We start from the raw sequence: 18,799 nt of genomic DNA, 5'->3' as shown, positions 1-18,799 counted from the left end.
TAAGTCAATCTTGGTGGGTAAAGAAAAGAAGCCAGGCACACATTCAAGTCAGTTCTATTAGTTCTGCTGTTACCGCTAGGATGAGCTACTTTAGGGCTTTAATAGATACAATCTATTCAATAGAATTGAATGAGTGGACAAGTACTAACTCACCAGGAAAAGGGTAATTTCTTTCTTTTCTCACAGACAAGAGTAAGTCTACTCCTTCATTTACACAATTCACTAGCAAGTTCCAAATACTCTCACGGTCATCACATGCTATATGCCTTGCAAAAGCTGACTTTCTGAGCAAGAGGTTCTTTTTTTTGTTTTCTCTACATTAAAAAAAAAAAAGGCTATTATACATCAATTCTAATACACTCTGAAGAGTATTCTCATACATAAGGTTGTAGCTGTAATACCTCAATATTTTTTAAGATATTGTGAGATTTTATATTCCTATGGAATGTTAAAGTGGAGAAGGCAATGGCACCCCGCTCCAGTACTCTTGCCTGGAAAATCTCATGGACGGAGGAACCTGGTGGGCTGCAGTCCATGGGGTCGCTAAGAGTCGGACTCCACTGAGCGACTTCACTTTCACTTTTCACTTTCATGCATTGGAGAAGGAAATGGCAACCCACTCCAGTGTTCTTGCCTGGAGAATCCCAGGGATCAGGGAGCCTGGTGGGCTACTGTCTATGGGGTTGCACAGAGTCGGACACGACTGAAGTGACTGAGCAGCAGCAGCAGCAGCATCGAATGTTAAAGCATTGTTCCTTCCAGCTCTAGGTGTCAGGAAACAGAATGGGGCATCATAGAACAACTTTCAAGAAAATAGATACACTTCTCTAGATAGAAACAAGCAGTATTCATCCACTCACCTACTAAGGGCCAGGTACAGTTTTAGGTAAGGGAATCAGGAGATGGGCAAGACAGAGAAGATTCTTGTTCTCAAAAGGGAATTCTCTGAATTATTCATAGAATATAGTAATTTGGGGGTAAAAAGAATCAACTAAGAATGGGTCAGTTCAAACAGCAGCACATCAAGCACTGAAATTCTCATGTAAGGCTGACTGGTCTATGCTACTAAGCAAGCCTTGGTTTATACCACAGAAATATTTTCTAGATCATGAAAAGAACTGTCCACAAGAAACGTCTGAGGAAAATCTAACAGCAGGAGGAAGAGGTGAAGAAATCTCTTAACCCAAACAATCCCAAAGGAATACCTAATTTGTGCAATAAATCTGCGTTAGGCCCCTAACCTGTACCCATGTGTGCACCCAGGAGCTCAACACAAAATAAAGTCACTCACTAACAATGGTCAGTGCTATGCTGAAGATGCCAACTGAAATGCATGAGTGGCCAGTGGAGATACTCAAAGCCCAGCCGTGGGGACTGGACGAAGGTGTCCTATATATGATACTTGAACTTTGTCTTGAAAGATGAGTAGAGTTAACCATTTGTTTTTAGATGAAGTAGACAAAAATGTTTTAGGCACAACCCATGTGAAGCAGCAAGACGTATCACGGAAAAACTATATTCCTTTCAGTCTGTGGACCATAAGGCCGAGGTGGTGGGAGATGAAACTGCACAAGTGAGTTGCAGATTAATTCATATAGACCAGGGGTCCCCAACTCCCAGGCCACGGACCACCTGTCCACAGCCTGTCAGGAACCAGTCAGCAAAGCAGGAGATGAGTAGCAGGTGAGCGAGGGAAGCTTCATCTGTATTTATAGTTGCTTCCCATCACTCATATTACTGTCTGAGCTCAACTATCTAGTTAAATAAAACTAAGCTCAGGGCTCCCACTGATTATGTATTATGGTGAGTTATAGAAATATTTCATTATATATCACACGTAATAATAATTGAGATAAAGTGCACAATAAATGCAATGCACTTGAATCATCCTGAAACCATCTCCAACTCCACCACCCCACAGTCCAAGGAAAAATTGTCTTTCACGAAACCAGTCCCTGGTGCCATCAAGGTTGGAGACCGCTGACACAGGCTATGGAGCTTGGGCTTTGGTTTGCAGGAAATGAGAGTCCCCGAAGTTCTCCAATCAGGAGAATAGGACTTACATTTTGATACATCAGTATAACTACAGACTAAGGAGCTAGACATCCAGGCCCTATGAAAGGTTCTAGATGGCTTGGTTTGTGGTATACACTGATGTCTGTTCTCTAAAAATCACACTCAACATGAAGGTAGGGCCTTTGGAAATGGCACACAAAAGACATGCAACATGCAACATCCCTAATTATTAGATAACTGCAAATCAAAACCAAAATGAGGTTATCACCTCAATGGTCAGAAAGGTCATCATCAAAAAGTCTACAAACAATAAATGCTGGAGAGAGTGTAGAGAAAAGGGAACCCTCCTACACTGCTGGTGAGAATGTTTATCAGTGCAGCCACTATGAACAATAGTATGAAGGTGCCTCAGAAAACTAAAAATAGAGCTACCATATGATATAGCAGTTGTATTCCTGGGCACATATCCAGAGAATGGCTTAATTTGAAAATATATATGGACACCAATGTTCATAGCAATACTATTCACAATAGCCAAGACATAGAAGCAACCTAAATTCCATCACAGATAAATGAATAAGAGAGATGTTTTATATATATCAGTTCAGTTCAGTCGCTCAGTTATGTCCAACTCCCTGCAACCCCATGAAGCGCAGCACGCCAAGCCTCCCTGTCCATCACCAACTCCCAGAGTCCACCCAAACTCATGTCCATTGAGTTGGTGATGCCATCTAACCATCTCATCCTCTGCCATCCCCTTCTCCTTCTGCCTTCAATCTTTCTCAGCATCAGGGTCTTTTCAAATGAGTCAGCTCTTCAAATCAGGTAGCCAAAATATTGGAGTTTCAGCTTCAACATCAGTCCTTCCAATGAATATCCAGGACTGATCTCTTTTGGGATGGACTGGTTGGATCTCCTTGCAGTGCAAGGGACTCTCAAGAATCTTCTCCAATACCACAGTTCAAAAGCATCAATTCTTCGGCACTCAGCTTTCTTTATAGTTCAACTCTCACATCCGTACATGACTACTAGAAAAACCATAGCCTTGACTAGACAGAACTTTGTTGACAAAGTAATGTCTCTGCTTTTCAATATGCTGTCTAGGTTGGTTATAACTTTCCTTCCAAGGAGTAGGCGTCTTTTAGTTTCATAGCTGCAATCACCATCTGTAGTGATTTTGGAGCCCCCAAAAATAAAGTCAGCCACTGTTTCCACTGTTTCTCCATCTATTTGCCATGAAGTGATGGGACCAGATGCCATGATCTTAGTTTTCTGAATAAATGCATACATATATATATGTGTGTGTGTGTGTGTGTGTATGTGTGTGTGTGTGTATATATATATATATACACACAATAGAATATTACTCATCCATAAACAAGGTCATTTGCAGCAACAAGGATGGAACTAGAGATTATCATATTAAGTGAAGTAAGTCAAAGACAAATATCATGTGATAATACTTAGATGTGGAAGTCTAAAACTGTAATGTAAATGAACTTATTTACAAAACAGAAACTCATAGACATAGAAAACAAACTTATGGTTACTAAAGGGGAAAGGGGGCAGGGGACACATTAGGAGTTTGGGATTAGCAGATACAGTTCAGTTCAGTTGCTCAGTTGTGTCCAACTCTTTGCAACCCCATGAATCACAGCACGCCAGGCCTCCCTGTCCATCACCAACTCTCGGAGTTCACTCAAACTCACATCCATTGAGTCGGTGATGCCATCCAGCCACCTCATCCTCTGTCATCCCCTTCTCCTCCTGCCCCCAATCCCTCCAAGCATCAGAGTCTTTTCCAATGAGTCAACTCTTCGCATGAGGTGGCCAAAGTACTGGAGTTTCAGCTTTAGCATCATTCCTTCCAAAGAACACCCAGGACTGATCTCCTTTAGAATGGACTGGTTGGATCTCCTTGCAGTCCAAGGGACTCTCAAGAGTCTTCTCTAACACCACAGTTCAAAACATCAATTCTTCGGTGCTCGGCTTTCTTCACAGTCCAACTCTCACATCCATATATGACCACTAGAAAAACCATAACCTTGACTAGACGGACCTTTGTTGGCAAAGTAATGTTTCTGCTTTTCACTATGCTATCTAGGTTGGTCATAACTTTCCTTCTGAGGAATAAGCATCTTTTAATTTCATGGCTGCAATCACCATCTGCAGTGATTTTGGAGCCCAAAAAATAAAGTCTGACACTGTTTCCACAGTTTCCCCATCTATTTCCCATGAAGTGATGGGACGAGATGCCATGATCTTCGTTTTCTGAATGTGGAGCTTTAAGCCAACTTTTTCACTCTCCTCTTTCACTTTCATCAAGAGGCTTTTTAGTTCCTCTTCACTTTCTGCCATAAGGGTGGTGTCATCTGCATATCTGAGGTTATTGATATTTCTCCCGGGAATCTTGACTCCAGCCTGTGCTTCTTCCAGCCCAGCGTTTCTCATGATGTGCTCTGCATAGCAGTTAAATAAGCAGGGTGACAATATACAGCCTTGACGTACTCCTTTTCCAATTTGGAACCAGTCTGTTGTGCCATGTTCAGTTCTAACTGTTGCTTCCTGACCTGCATATAGGTTTCTCAAGAGGCAGGTCAGGTGGTCTGGTATTCCCATCTCTTTCAGAATTTTCCACAGTTTATTGTGATCCACACAGTCAAAGGCTTTGGTATAGTCAATAAACAAAGTATTATATAAAATAGATAAACAATAAGATCCTACTGTAAAGCACAGGGAACTATTACTCAACATCCTTTAATAAGCCATAATGGAAAAAAAATATACACATACTGTATCACTTCACTGTGCAGTAGACAGACACACAACAATGTAAATCAACTATATCTCAATAAAAAAATCATAATGGTTTTTGATTTATGCTTAGGTTGGGCACAGTAGAAAACAACATCTTCTTTGAGGTTGTTTGTTCTGTATTTAGAAGTAGTTTGGGGATTCGGATTTGAAGTTACTTCTTCTTGTCTCCTCTTTCCTCCTACTTGGGTTGACTTTCCCTGGCCTGAGTCAGGACAGTTGTCCCTGATGTGGGAAAGCCTGCCCAAGGATAGGGGTGCGAACTCAGTCAATATGAGCCTGTCCACAGACTGAACATCCTTTCCTCCTCTAACCTGCTGATAAGCTCCCTGGGAACTCCCATCCAAGGGTCCAACTCATGCCACGTCTGAACCCTGGGATTTCACACTGAACAGTGTAAGCACCCAAGGATGGACCCTTGACTCTAAGGATTGCCTGGCTAGAATAACTAGTGGTCAGATCCCCTGCTTACAGGAAATAAAGCCTATATTCTATGAAAACTTGAAATGAAGCCTAACCTACAAGAACATTGAATCACTATGTTGGACACCTGAAACCAATATAATATTATAAATCAGCTACAGCTCAATTAAAAGACAGACATCTGCCTAACCATGCATGTATAATATGTCACTGAAGATAAAATTTGTGAAGGAGACCCAGTGGGAAAGCAGGAAGCATTGAGAGGCATCAGAAAGGCCCATAAGACTCAGACACAAATGTGCTGAGTCAGGGGCATCCAAAAAAACATTGAGTGTTGAAATTAAAGCAGAGATATGCATGAGCAGTCGGGCCCTTTCTCGAGCCCTCAGGTTTCCACACTGAGGAAGGGATCACGCAGGAGTAAAGTTTATCTTTCTTCTTTTCTGCAGGAGATGACACTAAAGTTGATATCGCAATCCCTAACTCTAGTGAATGCTCCCTCACATAGCTCACATCCCACCAATAACAGCCATACCCCCAACCTCCAAAGCTTTGCAGAACACCCAGCATGTCTACCTGAAGGGGAAGAAAGAGAGACAATTACTGTGAAGCACCTGTTTAAAGGAGGCTTCTCTAGTGGCTCAGACATTAAAGGATCTGCCTGCAATGCAGGAGACCCAGGTTTGACCCCTGGGTCAGGAAGATCCCCTGGAAAGGGGAATGGCAGCCAAGTCCAGTATTCTTGCCTGGAGAATTTCATGGAAGGAGGAGCCTGGTGGGCTGCAGTCATGGGGTTGCAAAGAGTCGGACAAGACCAAGCGACTAACATACAAACACATCTGTTTAAAAGAAGTCATTGTTTAAAAAATAAGAAATAAAAACCGCCCCCATGTTCAGCTCAGGATCTTCCTGCCAAGTGCTGGAAATTTTCTGAAAAAATACTGAAAAAAAAAAAAGAGCTATAGGCATTTTACTTGCCAGCAGATGGCGATGTAGTCTAGTTATTTGAAGAATAGATATTTAAGGTTTTGTGGGTGTGGGGGTGTGTGTGTGTGTGTGGGTGTGTGTGTGTGTCTAAGTCTGAAGCCTAACCTTCAAGAACAGAAAGGGGTAGGGGGAGTACTTTATATCTAGACACAGATGAGCAAGACAAATCAATTCTTAAAAGGCAAAAGCCCTGATTTAACAATCAAAAAACAGAGTCCAGGAGATCTTCATGACCGAGGGATCAAACTCACGTGTCTTGCATCTCCTGCATTGGCGGGATTCTTTAGAAAATGGAAGCCCCATTTCTCTACTAATTGCTGTAAACTCCTGTGAATCACTGTGGTCTCCGAGCTGCAGCAATGGTGGCACCAGGAAGCTTGTCAGAAAAGCAGGATTTCAGAGGCACCCCAACTCACTGAATCAGAATCTGCATTTTAACAGGATCCCTAGGTGATTCATGCACACAGAAGCTTAAGAGGAAAAAAGGCCATGATTCTTAACACTTGCTAGACAAGAAAATCATCTAGGAACTTAGACCAGTTAAGGCGCCCTGTACTCACAGGTCTTAGCATGGGGTGGAGCGCACATCACTGTCTTTAAAGGCTGCTGGGGTCTTTAAAGGCAGTGGGAGTTGAGAACCACTTCTCTGGGCTAAGAGATGAGCCTCCTTGAAGACAATAAGGACAAACTGAGATGCTATTTTTCAAACAAAAAAAGAAACCTTCATCTCCAATAAATTCTCACCTGCTGTGCTCCTCACACAAGGCCCAGGTAATCTCAGAAACCCTGACAGGACTCTGATGATGTGTCCCTAAATGAGTCCCACAGAAGACTGATATCAGAATTACCTGAGATGCTCACCAGTGGCATTCCCGGGCCTCACCCCAGACACACAGCACCAGATTTTATAGGGTAGAATATGTCTAACAAGTGTTTCCATGGGTCTCATTTACACAGAAATTGGAAAACTATTGGACTATAAGAGGGGAGAGTAAGAGGCACACATTCAGATAGAAATTCCCCGGACTGAACCCTAACGTCAGGATGAAATTTCCTGAATTTTCCCCAAACTGAAAATTTCCAGATAAAGATTCTGATGAATGGCATTCCAAAGGCTATCTGAGGATGTCAAACACACACAGAGGTCATGTTATTAATCTCAACTTGTCTCTAAGGTAAATAAACGTGAATGCCTCCTTCTCGAAGGAGAACACCACATCATGTCAGGTTTGAGCACAGAATGCCCCCCAAGGAGAAACCCCAGGTCAGAAAGCACACACACATCCTTCCCCCTTCCTCCTTCCTAGGGATAACCTGCTTTCACTGCCACCCTCTGTTCTTCTCTGCCTCTTGGTCTCAACTGCGGCTCATTTAGGTCAGAGAGTCAAGGGAGCTGAGGAATAAGAAACTCCGTTCCTCTGATTCCGTTTTGCCAAGTAGGGTGGTTTACTTCATTCTCTGACTGCCCCCATCCTGCAGCTGACTCGTGTGCAGTGTGAAGGGCACGGTATGGCCACAGCTAGACCTAAAAGAGGAGTTAGGTCACCCCTGACCATGACTCTGCCCTGCTCACCACAGCTGGGGGTGGGACGTGGTTAGAGGTGTACCATCCTAACACTGAAGAAGGAACCATAAATATATGGAGGTCAGTTTGAAAGGTTCTAATTATAGACGGGTGTTTGGATTTCTCTACAGCTTTCTCAACATTTCATGTTGTGCTTAGAAACAAGGTCCTTTGTATTTATCATGCTTAGTAAAGAATTCGAGGGACTTTCCTGGTGGTCCTGTGTCTGGACTCCAAGCTCCTAGTGCAGGGGGGTGGGGGGAGGGCCTGGGCTGCATCCCTGATCAGGGAACTAGATCTTACAAGCTGCTTAAAAAGGATCTAAAAAAGGATCCTAAAAGAAAGGATCCTGCACTCTCCAACAGAAGATCCCCCACGCCACAGCGAAGAATGAAAACCCCTGCGCCACAGCTGGGCCCGGCAGAGCCAAATAAATAACTATTTCTTTAAAAAAGAATTCTTCTTTACAGAGGAAATACACAGAAGTTTAAAGTTACACACTATTCATTTTGATTTGCTTAGTCACATTTCTGATAATCCTAGGTACTCTGGAGGTGACCTCATTAGGGCAATTCATAAGCCAAAGTGCCTCAAGTGACAGTCAGGAAGCTTTTTGCTTCTAATAATAGGCCAGTTTTAAAACCTGAATACCTCACTGTGATCTCAAATTCTTCAAACACATTTCGACATCTTTCCCAAAATAATTCTTTCCTTTCCTGAAAAATCCATTGATAACAAAGCCACTTTCCAGATACTCGGCTGGAAGATCTTGATGCCTTGCTTCCCTTTAAGTATCCCATTCATCCCCATGCCCATCTGTTCATCCCCATGCCCATTCATTCACCCACACATCCATCCTTTAACCCACAGGTCTACCCATCTATTCACTGGTCCATCCATTGTGCTCTCCATCCAATTTTTAAAAACTTTTATTAACGCATATTTGATTTACAATGTTGTGTTAATTTCTGCTATACAGCACAGTAACTCAGATATACATATATAATATATATATTATTTTTCATATTTTTTTCCAATTATGCTTCATCACTGGATGTTGAATATAGTTCCTTGTGCTATACAGTAGGACCTTGTTGTTGAGGGAAAGACCGGGAGTTTGGGATTAGTAAATGCAAACTATCTTATACAGAATGGATGAACAAGGCCCTCTAATTTATGCTAACGCATAGCCTCCTGACTTATATGTATTCTCAATGTGCCTAATTAATCTGCCATCATATTACTCCTTTATTTAAAAAAAATATTTTTCAAAACTAAAAAAAAAAAATCTTTAAATAGCAAAAACCAAAATTTTTAATATGAATCCAAAATCCTCCGCCAGGATTTAAGACACTGCTCCACAAGTTCTTTCTAATCTTTAATCACATTTCTAATAACTTAATATGTATGCTCGACCCATTATATTGTGCTCAAAATGAATCACTTTCATCACAACATCCCACCTTCTACACACACCGCTGGTTAAACAATTATAGTTCATTCTTGTGCGCTGTGCACTAGAAATCAGAGGTTCAGAGGGGCAGCCCCTGGCATTAACTGAGCCTGTATCTCTTCGGAACAGACACACAGAGTATACACAGTACAGGACTTAATGCTGCAATTTACATAGTACACATGTGCGCCATGGCCTTCAGGAGCACAGCCGACAAGCCAATTAGTTCTGAGCAACTGTTCAGAAAGGTGCTACTGAGCAGTAAAGGGTGAACAGGAACGTGATGCAAGAGAGAGGAAGGAGAGGGCATGACCCTAGTTTCCTCTGCACAACTAAGTGGTGTCCATCTTCTGTTTCAGCCACTTCCCTGACACCATGTCCTTATCACTCCCAAGTGACTGCCTGCCTCTGAAATTTCACAGCCCCTGTGGTCTGATCCACTCAATTGAGAATTCACATCTCCTTAATGTTGCTCAGATTCTTTTTCCCATTCACCCCTTTTGTGTCGTTAACAAACACAATATCCTTCGAAAATTCACTTCTGCTTCCTTGAGCTGTTTTCTATTTAGTGAAAGAAGAAACAATCTTAGATCATCTCTGAAGTCCCTGTCTTTAATAGTTTATACAGAGATTGAAACAGGAACAGGATGTATCTTAACTGGACTGCCTCCTTCTCCAAAGCAGAGATCATCTACCATTTTCTAAATGCCTTAAAGGAAAAGCTTATAAGAATTTAATTAATGCATTTTACATAGACTTGTAAGATAAAATATACCTGAGATTAATTAGCATATGGAGCTCAGGTGGCCAAATTCATGGAGTCATTTACATTAAATAACTGTGCTGTGTTCCATGGTTCCCAACCATACCCTCAACCCTAGTTAGGCTATGGAAAGACTAGACCTAGAGAGGGAGTAAGATTCAGAGCAAACTGAACTTTACTCCCAAGAATTTCTCAAGAGGTAGTTTTAGGATCACCATCATTACAACATGCAGATCATCACTCAGTAAATCAAAAGAGTAGGATGTTAAAAATAAATTCTCTACTTACAACAGTTCTTTTCCCTATTCTCTATGATGTTAATATAGACTTTTAACAGAAGAATTAATATTAAGAATTTTGGGGGGACTTCCCTGGCAGTCCAGTGGTTAAGACATTGCCTTCCAATTCAGCTGGCATGAGTTGGATTCCTGGTCAGGGAGCTAAGATACCACATGCCTCATGCCGCCCCCCCGCAAAAAAAAAAAACAGAACATAAGCCACAGAAGCTATATCATAACAAATTCAATATGCTCAGTCAGTCAGTCTTGTTCAACTCCTTGCAACTTCATGAACTGTAGCCCACCAGGCTCCTCTGTCCATGGAGTTTTCCAGGCAAAAATCCTGGAGCAGGTTGCCATTTCCAACTCGAGGGGATCTTTCCAACCCAGGGATCAAACCTGAGTCTCCTGCGTTTCCTGCATTGGCAGGAATTCTTTACCACTGCATCACCTGGGAAGCCCCAACGAATTCAATAAAGTCTTTAAAAATGGCCCACATTAAAAAAAAAATCTTTAAAAAAGAAAAAGAATTTGGAGGTTTCCCTGGTGGTCCAGTGTTAAGAATCCACCTTGCAATGCTGGAGACACCTGTTTGATCCCTGGTCCGGGAAGATCCCACCTGCCACGGGGCAACTAACACCTGTCACAACTACTGAGCCTGCACCCTAGAGCCCATGCTCTACAAGAGAAGCCACCACAGTGAGAAGCTTACAGCGACTGGAGAGTAGCCCCCACGTGCTGCAACTAGAGAAAGCCCGCGTGCAGCAATGAAGGCCCAGCACAGCCAAAACTAAGTAAATGCGCAAATTAAAATAAGAATAATAATTTTGAAGAAAGGAAAGGGGGATAATATTTCTTTAAATGAGAAACTTTACTATAATTAATGTGATCTGGAAAATACCCATTAACATTACTAATAAGAACAAGCATTATCTTGGGTCAATCTTAATTCTATGATTTGCCTACTTACACGAGGTGACTAAAACAGTTTTAAATCTTTAAGTTGCTTAGCGTGACACTTCAGGGAATCTTGTCTCAAAATGTAAAATGTGCACTTAACGGACACAGGAAATAGCATCCAAACTCGCATAAAAGTCACAGCAAAATCAGAACCCACAGAAGAGTATTGATAAGAAGCCTGAAAGTGGGACGAGAATTAGATGAGGAGACAAACACCTGGATTCTGGAACAATTTCTGTCCTTTAAAGAGCTGTGTACATTAAACATGTTATTAAATTTTACTTCTCTAAGGCTATTCGTTATCCTCAAATGAGGTTGATATTAATCATTCTATAGGACTTGGACAAAGACCAAATGAAACCTGTGAAAGGTGATGTATTTTTGGTAGCCTTGGTGGTGTCTGTTGTTCATGATTATCATGGATAATGAATCATTATTACTCAAAGTAGTTGAGTCTCGATTACAGCAGAAAGAAACACAGGTGGTGGTTCAGGTGGTAAAGAATCTGCCTGCAATGCAGAAGACCCGGGTTCGATTCCTGGGTCGAGAAGATCCCCTGGAGAAGGGGAATGGCTACCCACTCCAGTATTCTTGCCTGGAGAATTCCATGGACAGAGGAGCCTGGTGGGCTACAGTCCATGGGGTTACAAAGAGTCGAACATGACTGAGCGACTAACTCAAACACACAAGCTCATGAAGGGCTTCCTAACTATAAGAGTTAAGAAAGCTGAAACACTGAGAGTTTGTAGCATGAACTTTCTTGAAAATCTGTAAGTAAAATGTTAGCAATTCGGTTTTTGACACCTCTAGTGAAGCTTGACGTGGAAGCAGAGGGATAAATCCTAGAACCTCGAGGTTTCGCCTGGCCCCGTCAAGTGTAAAGCTGTGCCTTACTGGAGAAACTGGCTGTCTTCCAATGCTAGGAGTCCCACATAGTGCTATTTTACTGGGTGTCAGGAAATGTGTTTTCAAGAAAGTGTTGAAACTTCCAAGTGAAACGCATGAAAATCGACTTACCTGGTTGCCTCCGCTCTTGGGGTTTACGAACACAAGCAAAGGTTTCATGAGCGGAGAAGAGATAGGTTTTATCACAAAAGGACGACCTTTGTTTTCCTGCTAAAGAAAGAAAGCAGCACTACTGAGACTTGAAAAGCAGCCCCAAAGCAATGCAAGTGAGATATTTCCAGAACCACTGCCACTCCCCACCCCATCCCCCCAAATCAACATATCCCCCAAAATACACTGCATTTGTTTCACAGGGCTCACTCAACATGAGAAAGTGTCTCAAGCTGTAACTTGCCCCCAAGAATTTAGCCATGATCTTTTTTTTTCTATAGGCTTGATGTGTACTAGATACATTCTAGCTCTCATCTTCATCATCTTTGGGATAATACTTCCATAGACAAAAGCAAATGCTCTGACTCTCAAGTGGCAAGAGGTTTTATGTGTATATTTTAAAGGGACCGGCAGAACCCCAGCGTGGTTAGGGTATGGTGAAGGAGAGTGGAGGGAGATACATCAGCAAAAGGAGCTCGGGCCAGGTCGAGTCAGACGGGGAGATGGTGGAGAGGAAGGTGGATTTCCCTGGACCATCACCCTCAAGCACTTACTTCGGTTCCTCTTTTGCTGGCTTTTCTTTTAAAGCTTGTTCTCTTCTTCTTCCGATTGGACGCCTTCAGGGAGCTCTGCAGGGAAAGAGGGGAGCCCTGAGCCGGCAGGCGACGGGCCGCGAGCGCGCCCATGCAGGACCATGGCGAAGGCGACGGCGGCGCCGCATGCTGTTCGGCAGGGCATGCTTCTCATGCTTTGACACTTCCAAGCCACTGCTCATGGGGAAGCCACACACAGACCCAGTCGCGTGCTGGAGAGTGAGCGACTGACTCCCCACCCCACGGAGAGGCAGGGAGTTAGAACCCTGGAGGCTCTCATGGACTCACATAACAACACATGTTATACCTGCCAACCCTCCCAGTAAAAATGGAAGAATCCCAAATTCTCTGAGGGGCTCCAGTCTCCCGCCCAACCAGGTCCGTCTCCCGCCCAACCAAGTTCAAGAAGTTCATCTCCTGGTATGGAGATCACCTATGTGGAAATGTAAAAAAGGAGGCCATTTTTCACGTTTTTCTTTTTTCTTTTTCTTTCTTTCCCCCTCTGTTTACTTTTTATAGGAGATGACCTGTTCATATAAAATGACTCAACGCCACTGAAATGTTATGATCCAAGTCTTCTATCAGCATTCATGGCTTGGTTTTCAAAATGCAGAGTGGCAGTCACTGCTCTTCCTTTTCCTGGCTAAGGCCCCACTGGTTTAAAAAGTCCTCCCTCCCTTGGCAACCTTGATCTTTTTCCTCTCACAGAAGCGCATCCAACTTGAAACACAGGGACTCCAAATTTACTTGCCCTGTCTTTCTCTTTCTAGGGAATGTATGGACCACAACTCTTGATTATTTCAGCTATTTACTCTTAATATTTGATACAGATGCTTTGAGAAGAACCTTTTTCTGGGAACAGTCACAGCTCCCTGGCTGAAGGCAAGGCAAAATCAGATTTAATTAGTGGAGAGTCAGTCATCAATTAGATGGCCATCTTCATAAAGACAAGCTATTACTACCATGACATAGATGTTGAAAGCCTGAAATACAAAATTTTTAACTTAAAAGTTTACATAAGCATAGACACATGCATTGCTTGAGCAATTAAATGTTTTCAAACAGCTTGAAGAAACTTAGATATCTATTTTTCAACATTGTATTTTTTCTTAGAACATTCAAAATAAACCTTTTAGTCTAGAGTACATCATGTATGAACACATCCAAGTTAGTAAGACTGAAACTATTTAGCTTTTATTTGCATTTGGACCAAGAAAAAAAAAAAGTTGATTTGTGGCCTGTGCTCACCAAGGATGAAGGAAACTTTCTTGAACCACCATTTGTCCCAAGGTTTTCTTCCCCCATCAGATTAAAAGAGTCTTCAGGTTTTCTGAATCTCACCAGAAAAGAAATCCAGAAGTTCATGGGTGTTCACGATGCCAGGTGATTTCTCATCACTCACTTTAGACTATACTTCTCCTGCAAATAGATCTCCAGGTTTCCAAATTCCCCTTTAACTGGATCTATTATCATGTTCCTCTTTGGGAAACTTCTGCATTCTTTGAGCATTTGCTATATTTTGACTACTTCCAATTTTATTAAAAGGGAAGAACAATTACTCGGAACTTTTAAATGCTTAATCAGTCAAATATTCCAAGGAGAGTGCTGAAAACTATTAGATTGGCAGAAGCAGCGTCTATTACTTATGGCAATTCATGATGCTTTGAGTGTTGGTACCTGGGCCCCAACAAATATTCTTATTTAATTTGTTTAGGGGGAAGCCCAGGCAAAGATACTTTTTAAAAGCTCCCCAGAATAGAATAGATTACGACAGGATGGAATAGAATAAAATAAAATAATAAAAGCTCCTGGGGAATTCTAGTGTGGCCAGCATTGAGAACCTCTGTCTGAAGTACAAAAGGTAGAATGAGGAGCTGTATGTACTGCATAGAATAAAGCCAATCACTGGGGTAAGAACTGTGAGATGTGGGATTTGACAGACTGAATTCTGAACCTCTCTGTTACTAGCTCCATAACCTTGGCCAAGTCAAACTTTTGAATTAGGTTTCTTAATTTTCAAAGGAAGGTGATAATACCTACCTCAAAGGACAGTTGTGGAGTTTAAACGAAAAAAAAAAAATGCATGTAAAGTAGTTAACCTGGTATCCATCCCGTGAGAAACACTTTGATCAATGTTATCAGTTGCCTCTGATGGCTATATATCCCCAGCACCAATGCCTGGCACACAGTAGGCACCCACATCATTGTGGAAATAATAAGTCAGTATTTTTATAATTCACGACACTGACTGAGTCTTCCCTAATTTCATAAAGGGTCCTTAGGAAGTGGTGACTGTTTCCTAATTTCTTTCATTTTCATTGATTTAGTGCCAAGAGCAATGTGGGACACCAACACTTACAGGAACATACTATGGGCCTCGGCTCTGGACAGGACTCAATAATTAAACTCCAAGAGACAGGGCACATGAACCAAGTTGAGGGACTGTTTCCTCAACTTGCTTGATCACAGAAATCACAGTTCTTCAGGTGATCCTGCTGATCAAGTGTGTTTGAAAAGAGGGTTAGAAAAACATACCAAAATAACGCTGCATGTCTGAAAAAGGAGTAGGCAGGGGACTCAGCTCTCATAGGGAACAGACAGACAAAAATGGCCTTTGTTTTAAACACAGATGCAAATGCTTCCAAACCTCACCAAGCCACACGCACCTGAGGCCTTCATCTCACAGAACAAGAAGGGGGAAAGCTCAAGCACAGTGGTTGACTTACAGTACCTGGACGCTTGTACGTGAGCTCTGAGTAAGCTTACCTCCCTACAGATGGTCAAAGAGCAAACGATAAGCATTATGGAACTCCACACCTCCAAGTTCCCCAGGCTTCTTTCTGTCCTTGTGTAAACATGTGTCTCTGTCTCAGGACATCACTTCTTTTAGAAGGCAGCTTAATTCAGTGAGGAACAGATGGATGCGAAGGCAGATTCAGGCTGTGTTTTGGCCAAGACAAGTCTTCAAGCCTTGCTAATCCACAATATCACTTACTCTGCCTGGTCAGTCTTGTGAGAGTTAAATAAACATGGTTCCCAAGAATGAAAAAATTATACCGAGACGTTATTATCTAGAATTGTTGACAAATCAGCCAAGAAACCTTTAATACTTTTCCTGGGTTCTAAAACAAAGCAGCACTGTTATCAAAAGCAGCTAACTCAGTGGTGCAAAGGGTTCGCTCTACAAGTTCAACTGTCCAAACAGCAAAACGTAGCGCTCTTGTCTGGATTTTTACATTTTTCTGATCCCAAGAGCATTCACCCCTGTACATTCTGTGCCCACTCTTTCGTGAAATTCCTAAGATAAAGGATTTTTGTTTTCTTGTCCCAGGTATTGTGGCACAGGATTACCTTGCCACAAAAATAATCCTATCAACACAATCTTTATCACAGTTATGACGCCTTCCTGGGCTGTTATGAAATCCTACGGATGAATCATTCCACTGTGAATGAAACCCAACTTACTACTCTTATTAACTCTTGGGATTTCCTCAGGTGACAGGATCGCAAAGGATCAATTATAATAACAGGTCTAAAGATACCATATCTCACTTCATCATCCCAGATGACGTCTTCCTCCATTCACACGCTGGACCAAACTCTGATGGATAACAAGAGGGCGCTCCGTGGACTTTGTCTATGAAAGGATAGTCTCACTCTGCCCTGCTCCAGCTTTAGCATTGCAGCAATGGTTGTTATAAGGACAGGCAAGCAGAAGAATCAGGAAAACTTACTCCAAAAGTTAAGGACAGGGTCTCAGCAGCTTCTCAGGCATATTTGGCCAAATCACAGCAACTTGTTTCACACAGCAAGTGTGACATTTAGATTGACCAAAGGAAGTCTTTGGCATTGGGCATTGAGGGAGATTGTTGGTCATTGCTATTACATACCATGGGAGCCCTAGCATTTTAAGATAATCCAATCATAAGGAATAAGGACTAGCATGGAGAAAGCCCATACAAGGCTAGGTAGGAGTTGATTGTGACATTTTTATAAACAGACCATTAGAAATAATATAGATATCCATTGGGAGGGAATTTGCTTAAATCAACTATAAAATATCCACAGCAGTTTAAAAGGAATCAAATATATATGTATTAATATAGACTTTTCCCTATGATTTTTCTAATAGAAAAGCCAAAGTTTGAAGCATTAAGTAGAGAACAATGTTATTTATTAAAAACACATACCTCTAGGGTCCCCCCACAAATCTGACCTCACAAAAAGTTCATGCCACGTGAGTCTTGCTCCATCAGCTCCAAGTGCCTGCACTAGTATTTGAATATCTTTAATTCATTCACCCAAAGCACTATCCTCTAACATTTTCAGTCCAGAGGACAAACACTGACATTTGTAACTTCAAATATAACTTGGACTTTATATTCACTGATTGAGGCTTGGTCACTAATTTTTTTTTTTTTTTTTTCATTTTGACTCCTTTCAGTTATCTACCTTCCATCATCTTTTCACTTCCAGGTCTCGCCAAGTAATTTGGTGATGAAACCTAGCAAATCACCCAGCAAGCTTTCACACAGAGCCCAACTCCACAGCTGGTCACAGAGTCATTATCCACTCAGAATCCACCGTCTTTCCACAGCGAACGAAAATATATGGTTTAATTCCATCTCTTTACAACCCACTTTTTCAGACCATAATACACTCCAGTAAATTTCCTTTACTCTTCTGTAGAGCCATTTATTTAGACACAAACATTGCAAATAAAGCCGACTGTATCTCATGACCCATCTTCACTGCTGTTCTCAGTTAGATCCTACTGGCTTACATCACCCTTCCTCATCCCTCTTGCCAGGGATGTGGCCCACATCCTTCAAGACCAAGCACACAGGCCAGATTTTCCACTGAGCCTAGACTGTTCTCCATGACTGAGGCAACTCAGTTTTGCTCCAGGTCTCCACCGTGTTTCTACATCTTAGGTGGCATATACCCCTTTGCGCCTTAGATGTGTATGCATCTCAGTGAGCAGGGCTGATGCAACCCAACTTTCTGGTCCCTCCCTTTCACCTCCATATGCGTGTCTCTCCCATGAGATACACACCGGTCAAATAGATATCCCTTCCCAGACATCTGAAAACTACTCTTTCAGTGGGTTAGCCAAAAAGCTCATTTGTGTTTTTCCATAAGATGTTAGGGAAAAAACTTGAACAAATTTTTTGGCCAACCCAATATTAAGGATTTACTTGTGGCTGAATTCCTCTCCAGAATCAAATTCACAAAGACTCCAACCAATGATTTAGACTGTTGTGTCTTTTTCCTCCCTGGGAAGTACACTCTTTGTGGACATCAAATGAACATCTGATTCATCTTTGGACCTCCCGCTGCAGGTAACAGCATCTTCGAATGTGGTTAATTAAACAGTTATTTAATTCAATTAAGGCTCTTCTCCATTATCATCATTAAGCAGTGTCAGAAAAACAGGTAGGTAGGTGCTTGTGCTCAGTCGTGTCTGCCTCTTTGCAACCCTTTGGACTGTAGCCCACCAGGCTCCTCTGTCCATGGGATTTTTCAGGCAAGAATACTAGAGTGGGTTGCCATTTCCTTCTCCAGGGTATTGTTCCTGACCCAGGAATTGAACCTCTGCCTCCTGCAGCTCCTGAACTACAGGCAGATTCTTTACTCACTGAGCCATCAGGGAAGCCCCAGTGGGAAAACACAGAAATATATGGTACAGGTGGAAAGATACATAAAGCTCTAAATGCTCAGAAAGCATTTTACCTGCTGTTTTCCATCTACTTTCCAAATTTTCCTTTAAAAAAAAAAGATTTCCCACCCAATGTCTCCAAATAAATTCTCTAATCTTATTGCTTCCACACCATCTGTAACAGGTTGCCACCCATGCCCTATACTCTACAAAACTACAGCTTTGACTTATTG

At 42.0% G+C, this 18,799-nt stretch overlaps 1 protein-coding gene across 2 annotated transcripts in view; it reads right to left on the bottom strand.

Annotated features, from left to right (window-relative positions):
* The window catches only part of DGKI (diacylglycerol kinase iota), a 514,485-nt gene that overhangs the window by 236,649 nt on the left and 259,037 nt on the right, over nucleotides 1-18,799 (bottom strand). The window contains exons 9-10 of one of the 2 annotated variants that reach the window (XM_018046893.1): nucleotides 12,869-12,943; nucleotides 12,276-12,374 (exon numbers count right to left, since the gene is read on the bottom strand). In XM_018046893.1, coding sequence (XP_017902382.1) covers nucleotides 12,276-12,374; nucleotides 12,869-12,943 — 174 coding nt within the window. The remainder of the gene's footprint in view (nucleotides 1-12,275; nucleotides 12,375-12,868; nucleotides 12,944-18,799) is intronic. The other variant, XM_018046894.1, reaches the window with a different exon arrangement.

Source organism: Capra hircus, chromosome 4 (genome assembly GCF_001704415.2).
Source record: "Capra hircus breed San Clemente chromosome 4, ASM170441v1, whole genome shotgun sequence".
Lineage (NCBI taxonomy): Eukaryota > Metazoa > Chordata > Mammalia > Artiodactyla > Bovidae > Capra > Capra hircus.
This window is presented reverse-complemented; position numbering and strand designations above follow the sequence as displayed.